Raw genomic sequence first — 17,160 nt, forward strand, 5'->3', positions numbered from 1 at the left:
TCTAGGAGTCTCCCCTGGTTCAAAACCATCTTTAGAGGTCCTAGCACGCCATTTCTCGACCCGCTCTTTCGTTTGAGCTCAAAAAAACCGTCATATATTGTCTGCCATCTTTGCTACAAACTCGGGTTTTCAACTCGGGTTTTCAATTGAAATCTGACTCTTTGGCTCGGGGTGAAAAAAAAAAATTTTATTTCGACTTTTGTCGCGCCTTCGGGGGTTTCATTGGCATCAGAATTGTTAGAAAATACAGCATCAACTTTCACTTGGCGANATCAACTTTCACTTGGCGAAAAATTTCAATTTTGGCGAAAATCGACTTTCACCCTTGACCCACGTGAAACTGAAAATAATCCACCGTTTTGCAAATAAGTTTTATTATTTATTTATAAGAGGGAAATGTTTGAAAAAATATCAATATTTTGCGAAATTTAATTTAGATAATACTGGCTGGATATGAATTTTTTCTAATTTTTTCCATGCAGTTTAGTTGAAAAATTCAAAAACTGAAAATATCCAAAAGTACAGCAGAGCCCGGCCGAAGGGTAGAGCTACTTTAATTGGAATATGACAGAAAATTTGATAATTTTTTTCAACCTCTCCGATCTGCATGACGTGACACTCTTCACTTACATTCACAGTATTTTTATGTCACGTAAAAACGGAGAATAAAAGTCACTTTAGATGTCCGTCATCACTTGTCTGTCTCCCACGGTACTCCACCTACTCGTGAGTAGAATCCATTCTCGATTGACTTGGCCCTCACCCTCGAGAACCATCAATTGTACTGGAACAAGGGAGTCTCATGTATCGGGTAACAATGGCGGATCTACTCGGGTTACCACTGGGAAATGAATAATTGTCGATTCAGGGATGTAAGTAAAGAATTTGTTTTTTTATTTTATCACTTTAAATAGTCAAGTCAAAGTACATTTTCAGGGTTTCGTTTATTCGAGTGGCACGTCTTTAGGAAACAGTAGTTTTAAACAAGGAGTGAGTAGAAAATTGAATAAATTAATGAGATTATCAATTTTTAAATGAAAATAGTTGGAAGAGAAGATTATATCTCGATGAATATCTAATCAATTCGATAATAATTGATTTTTTCAATCACTTTGACACTTTCGAACGTGATCTCGGTTGTTTTTTTTATTTTGATAATCTGAAATGTTCTCTAATTGCCGTTCAGTTTTACGTAGTTCTGGAGTCGCCAAAAATGATGATTGTACAATCGAAAAAACGTTGACGAAGTAGGGAGGAAATTGCAAATCGTTAGTTGCCTTGATAAATTATTTATTTACAAGCAGACATCGACATAATCATCATTTTTAATTGAAGTTAAATTTTGAATAAGTCAATTTTTAATATTACTCACCAATTTTTTGATTATTAAATTAACCATCAATTTACATATTCGAATTTCGAATTATTTCATCAACCAATAATTGAGAAATTTAAATTACCAATTATTATATTAGTTTTCAAATTTCAATGAAGATAAGTAAATCTTAATTATTGTAAAGTACAACTTCCCATAATAGTACTAAATTAATGATCGATGCCGATCTATGTTTACAATTTCCTCTCTATCCGACTTATTTCTAAACTTTATTATAAACGTTTGTTCAAAAATCTTTGTTCAAAATTATCAGATAGTTTTTTTATTTTTATTATGGAAATGAAAAAACAATGGAGATAACGTTTAAAAGGTAATCCACCCGGGCCTTAAGGTGTTTCAGCTGAAAAGTCAAAATAATGAAAAAAATAGGAAAATTCACGGGAGAAAATTCTGAGTATCCTGCATCATTGAGAATTCTTGCACATTTTTTTCAGATTTTTGTGTCAAGAAAAAAAATAGTGAAATTTGCAAGATCCCTTCAAATATTCTTGTAAAAGAATTTATAATTTATTATTATGAAAATGCCCTCTCGTTCCACTTATTTCCATTTAATAATTCCTTATGTTTGACTATTCACATAAAGTTGAAAATCATCGAAAAAAGAATACAACAGGCAATGAAACTGTCCTATACTTATTATTAACTTTTTTAGAAACAAACAATGAATCTTTACATATGATCACAATTTCTTCAATGACAAAAACTATAAAACGATGAATTCCACCTTGCTTCCCATTCCATTCACATTTTCCTATCACAATTACCTAGCAGTCTAATTAACATTTTAATTGATATAAGTAGCTGATTAAATACAGGTACTAAATAACTCCTCGTTAAAATCTCGAAAGAATCAATAACTACCTCTAAATTCCTTCGATGGATAAGTACGACAAGGTCCCATATTCCATTAATCAATCAATTAGAATCATTTTTTTTTCACCTGAATGAGTATTGTTCAAGAATAAAATATCTCACTTTATCAATTAAAAAACAGTCTAGTATCTTGGTCTGACAATTGTTAATTGGCATGAGTGTTCTACAGCTCCAAATGGCTTCGATCAACGAAGCATTCGTTAGTTTACGAATTAAACTAATGGCCTAGGTATAATTAGAATATCTTTTGACCTCTTGGAGAAAGTAATATGTGACATTTCGAAAGTTTTTCACTCAATAAATATTTCATTAATCATCAGAGGCATCACTTATCATCTGTTATTTACAACAAATCCCTATTTACTATTCTCAGTGTTCAAGTTTTTTTAAATGTATTTCATTCGTAAAAAAATATCTCAGGTTCTTTCGAAAATATCGGACATTACTTTCATTATTATTCACTGTTTATTTTCAAATATTTCAGTATTTCAACATCTATTTTCAGCCAGAAGATTCGTTGAAAGATTCAGGACGTTAAAGATTACATTAAACTACATCTCTCAGTGATCTAAATTAATCCTACGATTCACTGAGAGAAAGAGGATATGCAGAAATATCGAAAGAAGATTATAGAATTTTTCTTTTCTCATTTTTTGATAAAAGTTTTTCCCCTAGATTTTCATAGTACTGAGCACAACATTGGAGCATTAAGTCAAGTGGAATAAAGGAGAGTTTGAAGTGAGAGTTAAGGGGATGGACTACATCCGAATCTCTTGGCTTTTCTCGTCGTTGATAATTACGTTCACATCCACTGGAGACTTGAGGTAGATAAAAACTTGATAGGAAGTTTTCATCAACTTGTGGAATGAGGGATCATCCTGGACGAGAATTAGTTTTTTGGTTAGTGAAGTCGGGAAGAAGATAAGCTGAGCTTTTTTTACTGATTATTTTGTAAATATCTGTGAAACGTGCAGAGTTAGAGGAAAATGTTGAGGAAATTTTTTGTAGGTAATATTCCATTTTTAATAAAACGTGTATTTTAATCGAACTTTATTCAGGGATATCCAAATACTTTTTTGTCATTCTGACCGTAAGGCAGCTTCGCTCCGCGTCCGTGAATCTCTGCCTACGGCCGTCATGACAAAAAATATTGTTCGTCATACGGCCAAAAAAAACTTTTCTGACGAATATGATTGCAGCCCTCGCCTTCGGCTCGTGCTGCAAACCTCATATTCGCCAGAAAAGTTTTTTTTGGCCTAATGACGAAATATACTATTTTATTAAGGCCCGGGCGGACCATCTTTCGAACGCGATCTTGGTTGTTTTTTTTTATTTTGATGATCTGAAAAGATCTCCAATTTTACACAGCCCTGGAGTCTCCAAAAATTATGATTGTACAATTAAAAAAATTTTTTTTTAAAACTGAACATTTTCAAAGAGCGTTTTTGAATAATATTGAGAAATAAACCCAATAGGGAGGAAATTGCAAATTACTAATTTGATGTATCTAATGACTATTAGGTCGTCATGTGTCACGGTAGTCAATGGCTGTCAGATCATTAGTTACCATGATAAATTATCTATTCACTATTTCCTCGCTATCGGACTCATTTCTTAATTTTTATAATCATAATTAAAGTCATAATTTTTAGGGACTCCTGCGTGATGTAAAATCCAATGGAAATGTGATATACTTTACATTATGAGGATGGAAAAGTAATCGAGATAACGTTCGAAAGGTACTCCACCCGGGCCTTGAATGATTTTCCACATTTGAGGTAGAACATCAGAGCTTGCATTTGAGTCCCACTTGGTCTTGAATTACCGAAAATTTCGTGATAATTCTATTTTTTGACTTCGGAAACATTTTTGAAGATTTAGCAATGTAAAAAGTGCAGACTGCCTCTTGGGACCAATTAAAAAAATTTATATTAAATAAAAAAAATCTATAGATAATTAATTTTCCACTCTAAAAAATAATTTTCTGTGAACATAACATGTGTTATCACATTTAGAATTTTAGCGGAAATCCATCCCGTACAAAACGAAGGGTTTCCAAAAGTTCAAACAATTTCAATTTGTCTGTGAGAAGTAAATTAAAATAATTTTTTTTTCTGCGAAATTTAATTTAAGTAGAGAATACACAAAGTTTAATTGACAATAAATTTGCTGATTGAAATGCAGTGAAAAGCACAAAGTGAATATCCTTGAATTGAATCGACTAAATGTTGTTGAATTGAATTCAATTAAATTAGATTCTCGTAAGTAGTCCATTTCCGGGCTATTGCGAAGGGGTTTTCCACTAGCGCGGAGCTGGCGTCCGAGGCGAAAGCGAGGACTGACTAACCACGCCAGTGGAAAAACCCCTATCGCAACAGCCCGGACACTACTTCAGTAGCGAAGCGGTAAAGCGATTTAAGGGGAAACGGAACCCCTGTATCTATATCAACTGTTAGAATTGTGTTGTCTCCTACAATTATTAATTTTTATTTATGAAATGACTTTATCGACTCGATCATTGCATTGTTGAGATAATGAAGTAGTTTCATAAATAAAAAATAATAATTGCAGGAGGAAAACACAACTCTAAAAACTCTTTTAGACACAGGGATTCCGGTTCACCTTAAGGATATCCAAGTATTTTTTACAGTTTAGTACAGACCACACTAGAGATTCGACCATTTTCAATCATCAAATTTGTCAAATTGCGTGAGAGAAATTTCAAAAAAAAATGAATATTCGGAACTCATTAATTAATGATAAAACGCAAAAACGATATATTTTTCCCGTCAATCCGGTCAATAATTTACCAAAAAAATTTAAAAAACGTGAATTTTGGCGAAAAGGGTGTAATACATCCTTAACCATCCCCTCCTATCCTCTACCATTAAATTGCTCATGCATTTTTAATGGATTTGTATGTCCGGAAAATGGTTTATAATATAATTGATATAAAAATATACATTTTCCCCGACAATAAATACGTACATTCAGCAAACGAAGAGGACAATTAGGCAAGGCAACCGATGGAAAAAACAGGACCGACCCGACCTCAATTTATCATAGCAATACAATCCTGCATTGCAGGCGCGCAGTTTACCAGAGGATGTCAATACCACGCCTCTGTAGAAGTATTGTCCCCTCTAATAGCTCTTGGGAGGGAAACTTTGCCCCAGCGTTTTCGTTCCCCCCAAAATCATGGGAAACGTGAGTTCCAACTGCCCGACACTATTCCCGTTCGGTGCATAAATCGTCCCTGCATGTATCGCCCCTACATTCCGCCAAATCTTCTAAAATAACAAAATCAAGAGAACCGGATCGGCTTCTGCACCATTAGATCTGAATTTTGCACCCCCACACCCAATTCATCTCTGAGAATGCTCCCTCCATAATGGAACACCCAACACTTCAGAGATGAAACTAAAATCCTCAGACAGAATAACAATGAAGTGAATAAGATCAACAGTGAAGTGGTGCAACGTAACAGAATGAGTAGACTCCCCAGATATTACTGGAAATAAAATTAATTGAAAGTGAGAGATTTCGGAAAATATATCTCCTGTTATTTTTTCTCCTGTTATTTTGGAATAAATGAATCAGTCTATCAGTGTGGTTCAAATTTTTCGAAAAGAAATATCCAGAGGCTTCTTCGTTTTGGCATTCTTCATCTCCAAGAAAGCTCCACCACATCTCCTCAAACCACTCCCGAGAAAATCATTCATTCTCGCGATAATCTCGCGACAGCAAAAACTCCCATCAATCTCGACCCATTTGATCCCTTCACCTCTCGAAAAACCATTCACACACACGTGGCCTTGTACCCCAGCACGACATCAGGTGTTTTGCTGCAAGAGGGTCTATCAAAGATGCCCCCGCTGCCCCCATGGACCCTCTGCGCCATGTTTCTCCCCAGCGATTCAGTCCTGTCCTTGATCCTCTGCTGCAAAAACTTGGCTGATGCCTCGAAATTTCCGATACTACATCGACTACCTCGTTGATACTGCGATCTACCAAGACACTCGAGTTTCTCAGCATTACTAAAAACACTGGATCGACTTCCCTTGACCACCGCTGACGGTCTAGCAAGTACATCCATCCTGTCAAAGTGACAAATGCTCATTCTCCTGTCCCTCGGTGTTATGGGATGAGCAAGCACGTCCATTCTATCAAAATGACAGATGCTCATTCCTCTTTCACGCTGCATTGGTCTAGCTAGTACATCAGTCCTATCGAATTGACAAATACTCATGCCCCTCTCCCGCTGGAATGATCTTGATGGCTTTGAATACTCATTGAATGGCTTGAGTGTGGCAGGCGCCTCGTCCTCCTTCTCCTCCTCCTCCACGGGTATCTCTGATGTCTGCTGACATCTCTCAATTCCCTCGTCCAGCATCAACGATTGAAGGTCGAATGCACTTTTCGTCCGTCTTGGCACATTACCGGGAAGATATGACATGCTGGAACCCACGAAAACACTGTTCTGCCGCGGTCTGGCCATGATTGATTGACATTGCGAGTGGTCCAGAGTGTGGATGTTGAATTTCGAACACGAACGCATCTGGAACAGATAGATTCATGTACAGGGCTTCTGCGGTTATGACGTTCTTTACGGGTATGATCTTTTTGGGAATGTTCGGATGGCGTGATGTAATGAGTCGAGTTTAATGTCTCCGATTATTGTGGATTAACTCGGTATGAACTATTGATTATAGAATTTAATGTTGCATTATAGAAAAACCTGACATTGCACGAAGAAAATAAAATGGTAAGGATTGCCAGGTCGGAATCCGCACGTAGTGAACGTTACCGAAGGTTTTTAAGTATTACTACCCGTATGAAAAAATTTCATAGAAAGCCTTAGCGAATTCGCTCGAAATTCTATTCAAATTCTCTAGAAATTGTGTGGGGATTCTATTGAAATTCTAGAGAATTCTCCGACAATTCACCGTCACTGGCTAAACATCCTTAAGGGTTAACTCTCTACAGTAACTTTCAATATCCCCACTCTATCCTCACTCGAGCGTACTACTACGCTTTTCACCCTAGAAGGTTGGTTAACTCTTCACGCAAGACTCTTCTATTACCAAGCGCAGGGTGCACTCCAGACTACTCTAGTGATGCCGTCGAGACTAGACGAGAATTATTTTGGAAAGATCATCACGGTCTAAAAATACATCGAAAGTTTAGGAATCGTCGTAATCTCGAAAGACATTAAATCGGTGCATCTCGTCACGAACTTGGAAGAATACATCACGTCTGAGTTTCAATATTTTCTGTTTTTCAAATGTTTATCTCGATATTTGTCTCGCCTCGTCTCGTGAAGTTAAAAAACCGAAAATCTCGAGATCTAGGCAAGATAAATCCTCCCGGAATTGTGACGAGATGCACCGATCCAATGTCTTTCGAGATTGCGACGATTCCAAAACTTTCGATGTTTTTCCAGACCGTGATGATCTCTTCAAAATAATTCTCGACTAGTCTCGACGGCATCATTAGACTACTCGGATTCAAATTTTTTTTAATGAATGGAAAATTATGATACCGATATTTAATTGACGCTACAGCTTCCAATTCTGTTTGTCTGCTCAAATTATTCTTCGGTGTGAAGAGATTCTCGTCGACTATCCCAAGGATTTCCACTCCATTAGCTTTGTATAATCACCCTTGAAAGTTCCGGAATACCAACGACTTGATTAAGATGATGCGTTTAAAAGGAACGGAGTAAAGCGTAAAAAATCAACGATCCCTTAAGTTCCATCACTTCGCAACTAAATTATTCTTCGCTCTGGCAACATAAGTTTGCCTGGTGCAAATTTTACTTACAGTTTCAAACAATTTTCGTCGGAGATAATGGGAAACATTCTGAAAATTGTCAGTTAATTATTTCCCCTAGGTTGTCAATCAATCTAGTGCCAAGAATTAACTGACAAACACCACATAAATTTTAACCTGCCACTGATGTATACATACAACGTTTGATCCTGATAGCCTTGATCTTTCTAAATAGTCTGCCGCTATTATGGTAATCTTGGTGGCTCCGGCCAACGGATCAAAGGATATATCTGGTAGCACCAGCTTTTTCATGATTGCAAAGAGAGAAGAAGCTCTGGATCAAGACCGCCAGACCTGTGCATAATTTTGGCAATTGGAATACGAAACGATTGGATCAGGCGACATCTGCATGAATACCCGCAGTATGTGAAGATAAATTCTGAAAAAGTAGATGTCATGTCTTTCTGGAGTATGCGGAGCACGTGAGGTTGATAAGAATTATTCTTTCCTTTGCCAACAGAAGTTTCTTCATTTTTTATCTCCATTTTTTGGAGATGTTGGAGAGAATCGTAAGTCGGGATTAAGATAAATTGTGATTTGTATGCGTTCTCGTGAATTTTTGTTCAATATCTGATGACCTTAACCCTCACAGTTGGGGCAGGGCTGCCTACTGCGATTTTCACAGACAGGGTAATTTCGGGGGTCATTTACTTCATCCGAATTTTAACAAACAAGAGCCTTCATTGGTATAATGAAATATAATGACATTCAGTATCTACATCAGCACCAAAAACGGTCAGAACCGTTCAAACGCTGCACAGCGTATTTGATTTTTTTAAAGACATTTCAATCTTCTCCGCCATGGGGATGAAATAATTCGAATGTAAGGATTAGGGTGATTCACCATTTTTCGGTGTGAATTATCCCCAAAAGGGGACATAAAACCACTATTTGTGAATGATTTATCATGTTTCATCCCCTTAATGGACAAGGGTGACATACCCTCAAGAAGGCGTAAAACATACTAATGATTCACCGTTACCGTTTTTTGTGTGAATGGTGCAATTATTGGACAAACGAGGACGTCTCGGGGAATTCTAGTGCCAGCACTGGAATTTTTCTAGAAAATTTCTCTCCGTGTACTGTAAAATTTGCCACAATTTTTTAGCCAATTTTTCATTAACTACAATTTAATCCTTCTATCAATGTAGTAAACATAACTCGATTGTGACGATAACTAAAAACTGCCCGGAATTGCTAGAAAGCTCGATTAGATTCAGAATCGCAATTTCTATTCAATTTAGTGACTACGCTGTTGAAAATTTTTGTCTGAATTTTCCGTGCCAAACTCCGGAAATTTTCATCGTGTTCAAGTTCCAGTGAAATTTCAGGAAATCTTGTTATTGAAAAATCAAATATTCCATTGATTTTCTGTTCTAATGATCTGGAAATCAAGAAAATACTTGATTTTTCAGTTCAATTAGTCTGGGAAAATTCAGAAAATTCAAGGAAAAATTCATGTTCCACTGAGAATTTTCCAGGACTGGATTTTAGTCAATCACAGCGCAGTATTCGAGGTCACAATACTCTTTTGTTATCAATTTTTTTTGGAAATTGCACACTAGCTTCTGGAAATTGCATCTGATAATTGCATAGTAGCTCTTCATTTATTTCTAACCAATTGGATGTTTTGCCGGAAGAAGCCCTGGAATACGGCGCTCCGCTTGGCCATTTGTTTGCAATGAAGCTATCGGGAAATATTCCGATAATTTTGAAGGTCTCGGGGTATTATAACTGAAAATTCAATCAAGTTGTGAAATTTCATGACCATTTCTTCGAAAACTCATGAATTTCCGTGAATTCTACTTAAAACTTGAAATTTCATGACCATTTTTTCCCTAAATCCCATTCAATGTCACTCTCATGAGATTGACTGCAATATCTTCCATGAAATTTCAAAAAAGTTCTAACAGTGTATTTCAATTATTTAATACCGCGTTGAAGTGTCTAAGCAGACTCGGCAAATTTCAATCGAGATAATTTCTTCTTATGAAACACCAATTTTTGTGTTGAGACTCCCTTACGGAGCAGCACAGCGATGCAGAGAGCCGAAAGTGAATATTCCCGCATTTCTAAAAGGTTGCGTGAAGGGACAAAGAAGCAAGAAGGAGTAGCAACCAATGTATGGAGATATTCACCTCAAAATTTCCAGTGGAGATGAGGATTCATTGCGCGTGTGACTGTGCATTCAAAGCGATTTCTCTACCCAAACTGGCGGAAGTTCTTGGGATCTGATGGTTTAAATTTCAGGGGAATGTATGGGATGGTTAGTGAAGATGGATGAGGATACATGTGGATGGATTGTGCAACGTTCCGCCTGGGTTAACCACGAAGTGACGCAGTGTACTTTCTACTCAGCTGGATTCAGACGAACATTTTGAACCGCGGAAGAGAATTTAATTTCTATGTACATATGGGTAAATTTTCCATTTAGGGATCTCCATGACTCCTGAATTAACAGCTCAATATGTCATTTGGCGATTGACGATTCAGACACGAAAAGAAATATTCACTGGATTAATACATTCATGTCCTACCGGCCAAAAGCAGGCATTCACGTGAAATATCATTTGTCACTCGATCGAAAACAACTGTTTTAGCTCATATGATTGCATCCCTCGCATTCGGCTTAGAAATGTGTGTGAATTCAGACACCTATTTTTTGCAGTGCAGTCCTGTAAACAAATCCTGTTAATTCTGTTAATTCAAAAGCCCTGTTAATTCTCGAGAGGGTAAAGATCAGGGGTCGATCGATTTGCCGCAGAATATCTCATATGTAATTTAACTCAATAGCAAGTTTCACGATCCCCTCTTCGAAACCTCCTTTGATTACATTTATCAATATTTGCCCTTCAACCCGTAAATCCAGGATTAAATTGGGTGTCTTCAATTATGACGATTGAGGATGCATCGTCACCGCAACGTTTGGAGCAACTGTAGAAACTCCAATAAATTATGGTAGTCTACCAACACCTGGTGAACACTGCAGTGATTTTGTAACACTCCCGCTGGTACAACTTGGTTTTCTATATAAGGGAGTATACCCACTCAAACCACATACCACTCCCTCGCCCCTGGAGTTAATCCACCAGACGCTGCTGCCATTGTATCAAAACTTTTATTTAAAACGTGCTCTTTCTCGCTGTTGGTTTATTCAGTGGTGGCCGATAATTCCAAGGGAAATTATCGCGTACTCTGAGGCATTCTCTTGTGTTTCTTGTGGTTATCAGGTGTGGGGAAAGGGGGGAGGCGCATTGAAGCCCTGTATGCAGAGGAGGAATGAATATGGCAGATACAGAGGTCGGAAAAGTATAAAAGACAGGAAAATACGAGGTGTCGGCAACTCGGAGGTGGAGAGAGCTTTCTCTTATCGTGAGCGGAAAGACACGGACTTTTATGCAGCTCCTGCAATCGGAAATGTCATGAGGTTCTACTGACAAATTTATCAGAGGGGAAAAATCGTGAAATGATTGAAATCCTTCATTAAAAAAATTGGATAGCACCAGGCACAGCCATCAATATTATATTTCTTCAGTATTAAACGGATCTGCGACTTACATTGATAAATGTTTAAATACTCATCACAATTTTAAAATAATATAATATTAATAGTTTAAAGTTCCCATTGATGATGAATTAACTGTTTTATGATATAGAACTGAACATTTTTCATTAAGTGAATATTTCTAATTTCTTAAAAGGGATTATCGATTAACCAAATAATCGGCAGTGGTCCTACCCAAATTATTGATTAATGGAATAGTTGAAATTTGAATGTTTAAATTGATGGTTACTTAAATAATTAAAACGTTAAGAGTGATGTTAACTAATTGACGGCTTCAAAATTTAACGGTGATTATGAATTATGAATATGGCTATTCCTGGATAGAACACACTGTTAAAAATTTTCGTCAGAATGTTCCGTGCCCAATTCCGGAAATTATTATCGTGTTCAAGTTCCACTGAAATTTTAGGAAATTTTGTCATTGAAAAATCTGTACTGCATAATTTATTTATAAATTCCCTGTTTTACTCATTTGCATTTTTGTTCCACAAAACTAAACATGAAAGAACAGAAACATCGAATATTGGCCCTACTGAAAAGAAGTTGTTTTGTTGAATCCGTATTCGTTTGTCAGTGAATTAATTGAATGATAAAATGATATATTTCAACTGTACAGACCATTGTCGGCCATTGTCCTATAGAATTACCGATTTCCGTGTAATACGAGAAATGCAATGCCGAGTTCAAAGAGGAAAATAACAACAATTTGTTTGAATTATCTAAAATTGGCAACAAGAAGAGTTTTGTTCATCCATTCCATATTTTCTCTATAATTTAAAATGACATATTTGTATCACAAAGGGAATAGAGAATCCCTGAAATAAGCAATTCCTTTTTATATAACACAGGGAATATGAAATTGTCCATTGGACACCGAAGGGGAGAATTCTACATATGTAACTCGATATTTCGGTATTGCGTTGTACTTTTGGATGTTCCTTGGCTCGACACAGAACTACTTTGCGTGGTTGTAATCACTCGAGGGGAGAAACTACGCGGATTTGCATTGGAATCGGATTAACATTGGCACAAACTGTTTCCAACTTACCCTACTTCCTGTTTGCATACATGAGCTCACGAATTCTTCGAATGTGAAAATACGATTACCCGATTGCTCTGACATATGCAAGAATTTCTGTTCGAAAATAGCGAATTTCAAGTGCAAATTCAACAGGAAAAACTATAAATTTGAGAAAATGTTTCCGATGAAATTTAATTTGGATAGATCTATATTTATCGATTTACGGGGAAGTAAGGTGAAATTTGAAAATCTGTGGTTGATGGAAATAGTGAAATGAAATGATTGGTGTATTTACTGAAATTTCAGGAAATATTGTCATTGACTGAAATTTCAGGAAATATTGTCATTGAAAAATCAAATATTTCATTAATTTTCGGTTTCAATGATCTGAAAATCAATAAAATACTTCATTTTTCAGTTGAATTATTTCGTGAAAAATCCGGAAAATTCAGGGAAAAATTGAAAATTCATGTCACATTGTTTCTGAATATTCATGTTCCATTTAAAATTCAATGAAGTTGTGAAATTTACATCTCACTCCCACTGAAAACTCATGAATTTCTTTCTAAATCCGATTTAATGTCACTCGTATGAGAATTACTATCATATTTTCCATGAAATTTCAAAAAATTTCTAACTGTGTATAAAAATTTTCCCAGCGTCACAATCACGTTTTTCACGTAATCATCATGTTACGGAAGACGAGATACCCTCGATGCGTTAATAATGGACACACTGACCGCCTTGATGACGTAAAATCGATGGTTGAAGGAGTGATCATTACGCAAAGACTGTCAGAGGCGTAATTCCACGGTTATTCCACGTGAACGGGAGTAATCCGAGTGTATACATTCATATTATGGTGAATTACTCACTGGCAGGGGAGATGGATCAACGATAGCGCAGCTTGGACGGTGTTGCTGTTGAAATTTCGGTTGATAAGGCTCGAGCATGCGGATTTTGCCCCAACGATTGAAGAAGAGGGCGATGGCTCCTACCCACAGGAGGAGCACCAGAATCACCAGCAGGGCTTCCTCCGCTCGCACCACCACACTCCCTGGTTTCGGGAAGCCTGCAGCAAAAGTAAGGTGAAACGTTAGTTAACGAAAGAATGAGCACTATTGTAGTCCCGTCACGACACGACAATTGCTACAACAGATATTACCCCTTTGTAGAGGGTTTTGTGTTGGAAGAATGAAGTTTCTTCGAGCCTCTTTCATTCCTCGCATGGAAGGAATCGAAAGAATGGAGAGGGAATGGACGTCTTTTCCGGAGTTTGAAGAGTAGCGAAGTTGTAAAACTAAATGAGAGGGTTTTACTTCATGACCACTTTTTCAGAAATAACTTGGAATTGGAAGTAGATAAAGACACTTTTGTGAAGGTCCTCGTATTTTCTTGAGAAACAATTTTGTGGATAATTTGGGGGACAGTTTGGTTATTAATGTCTTTGTTGCTAGAAAATGCCGTCGCAATTATTCAATCAAGGTGTTTCGTGCGAAAAAGATAGATAATGACAGTCATCTGGAATTCATATAGAATGTTTATAATCACAATTCAGTAGCGAAGTGGTAAGACGGTACATATCAATTTTGACTATCGACCAGTTTTCAATTAATATCTCGGAATCTAAGGGAGAGAGCAAAATTGTTGTTATAACTTTTTTTAGAGCCGATTGAGTGCTACAACAAATGTGATTACGAAAATTTCGCTATCTCCTTTAGATTCGGAAATATTCCTCAAAAACTCAACTGGGAGATAATTCGATTTGAACCGTTTTACCACTTCGCTACTGATTTCTCAATTCTTCAAAATTTGACATTTTCTTACGTATAATATTTGGAATCATTCTAAATCTTAACAATTGTTAGTGGAGTTCATTCAAGATCAAATGTAGTGTAATTATCCCGCAATTCAACATAATTATCATATTTAGAGATTTGGACTTGGACCACCTGAGAATGACTGGCCCGGAGAAATCCGCTCCTAAAAAGAATAATCCTTCTGTAAAGAAAATAATCCCTTGGCAAAAGTATTTTTTTTCTCTGTGTAATAAATGAAAAACCTGAGAATTCATGAATTTTTTGAATTTTCAGAAATCTTTCAATATTTTTCATAGCATCCCTCGAAGAGTGAGGAAAATTCCTTGTTTCAAACGCTGAAAAACTGCCGGAGTATCTCTATAGTTCTCAATAGTTGTCAAAAAATGTATTTTTGTCATAAAGTTCGGTATTGATTGGAGTTAATTATGCAATGCATCCCGGCTCGACGATCCAAATATTATCTAAATTTTCTTCACAATTCTTCAACAGAAAAAATTTCAATCATTTTCACTCAATATCAATAAATGAAAAAAAAACATTTTAAAAATCCTCCCGATGAGTCTCGATAATTTATATTCCCGACAATTTACACCTGCATAATAGCCTTCCCTTATAATTTCGTTGACTACCGAGAAGTTTTCATTCCCTTTAGATTAGCTAATGCGATAATAAAGCTTGGATCAACGTTTATTGTCTACTTTCTATTCTTCATCCCTTCAATGTAATCTTTTTAATTGAATTTTTTCAGACATAGGAGATGAACATCTGCGTGACCTTTCCCAGGCATTACTCGTGTGTATAAAGTACGAACGAGCCATTTTGTCCAGTTAATAACTCCAGAATTAAAAATTACGAGAGCTCTCGGGGTATAGCATCTCCCTTTAATGTGGATTCTCGGGTCAATCATAAAAGACACGTGATGCTGAAGGGCACTGTCAGAAGCATAAAAATATGAAAAAATGCCTGCCTTCACTTTCAATGAAAATTACGACTCAATACTTTCAAAGCTGTGTACTTCTCTTTAGCCAATGATTTTCATCTCTCATCATTTTTATCTACAATTCAACAATTCAAGTTAATTATTCAATTAATTATTTTAAAGTTAAAGTTAATTATTCAAGTTAATTATTCTAAAATTTGACAAAACTTTTGAGAAAATGATCTTTAAACATTTTCACGATGAAAAATTCACGTTGTTTATGAAATCAGGCGCAAGTGTTTTTCAAGCGTGAAAATGTAAGCTTGTGCGCACAACTGTGCGCCAATTTTCATGTCCATCCTCTGCTAGACTTGGGAATATTTCAAGTTTATCATAGTTTAAGAATGAAAAATACTTATTTAGTAACTAGACTTTAGTAACTAGACTTAAGTCTAGTTGAATCAATTTGTTCAGTCGTTTTTAAGCCTAAAATCCAATTTTCGTCATTCTGGCCGTAAGGTAGCGTTTCGCAGACGCTATGCGTTCGTAAATCGCTGCTTACAGCCGTTGTGACAAAAAATATCATTCAACATACGGCCTAAAAAAACTTTTTTGTCATTCCGGCCATAAGGCAGAGATTCACGGACGCGGAGCGAAGCGGAGCCTACAGCCGTCATGACAAAAAATATTGTTCGTCATACAGCCAAAAAAAACTTTTCTGACAAATATGATTGCAGCCCTCGCCTTCGGCTCGTGCTGCAAACCTCATATTCGCCAAAAAAGTTTTTTTCGGCCTAATGATGAAACATAGGGGAGGGTGGGGTAAAATGGACACTGGACTTTTTTAAAATTATTCATAACTCAGAAACAAATTAATCAATTGAGCTTAGTTTAGGCTCGTCACAAAGGGAAAGAATTGTTCTTGGTAGTGAAAAGAAAAATTATTAAATTTTATCAACATTTCAACTCCCATTAACATTTTAAAAAAAGTCAAAAGTGTCCGTTTTACCCCAACCTCCCCTACTATTCTCCCACTGCGTGACTTTTCTAGCGAATATGAGTTTGCCGCCCGAGCCGAAGGCGAGGGCTACAACCATATTCGTCAGAAAAGTTTTTTTTGGCCGTGTGACGAACAATATTTTTTGTCATGACGGCCGTAGGTAGAGATTCACGGACGCGGAGCGAAGCGGAGTCGAAAGTTAAATCGAAATCAAACCCAGACGTGAGACACTTGTCGGTGATTGTCTAAATTGAAAAGCAAGTGTTGACGTGGCTTCTGTACCTGGATAAGTGGAATTTATCTCAGCTGCAGAATCCAATTCCGACGACATCGAGCCAACGAGAATAGCTGGCAGTCTCTCCTCCTTACCGTCTGGAGCCTCTTCCAGCTCCAGCTCGATCTTTGTCACGTCTCCTGTTGAAACAAAACCGGATTAAAGTCGGGAACACTCCTATCTACTTCGTACTAATTGCTTTACAATTAATCCCTCTCTATCCACCTTCTTCCACTGAAAAAATATTCTTGGGCATTTTTTTTTTTCAACAATACATTTTTCTGGTCAAATCGCTTCCCAACAATTTGTAGAAGCGATTTAATAAAAAACTCATTTATCGAAAAAAATGCACTTATCCTAGTTGAATCTTACCAATTCACAACAGATTTTATACTTATCCGAAAGATGAGAGCAATTTCGTAATAAAAAAAATACTTCTCAAGCCATCTCGGGGGGTTTT

At 36.6% G+C, this 17,160-nt stretch overlaps 1 protein-coding gene across 1 annotated transcript; it reads right to left on the reverse strand.

The window, feature by feature from the left end:
- Positions 1-5,932: 5,932 nt before the first annotated feature.
- On the reverse strand, positions 5,933-16,757 carry LOC107041415. The gene is made up of 3 exons (XM_015261986.1): positions 16,709-16,757; positions 13,563-13,759; positions 5,933-6,827 (listed from the first exon to the last, which is right to left on the reverse strand). The coding sequence occupies exons 1-3, from the start codon at positions 16,755-16,757 to the stop codon at positions 6,069-6,071; spliced, it is 1,005 nt and encodes a 334-aa protein (XP_015117472.1). The 3' UTR covers positions 5,933-6,068.
- Positions 16,758-17,160: the final 403 nt, after the last annotated feature.

Source organism: Diachasma alloeum, unplaced genomic scaffold, assembly GCF_001412515.2.
Source record: "Diachasma alloeum isolate Michigan unplaced genomic scaffold, Dall2.0 Dall_scaffold_00179, whole genome shotgun sequence".
NCBI classification, from domain to species: Eukaryota; Metazoa; Arthropoda; class Insecta; order Hymenoptera; family Braconidae; genus Diachasma; species Diachasma alloeum.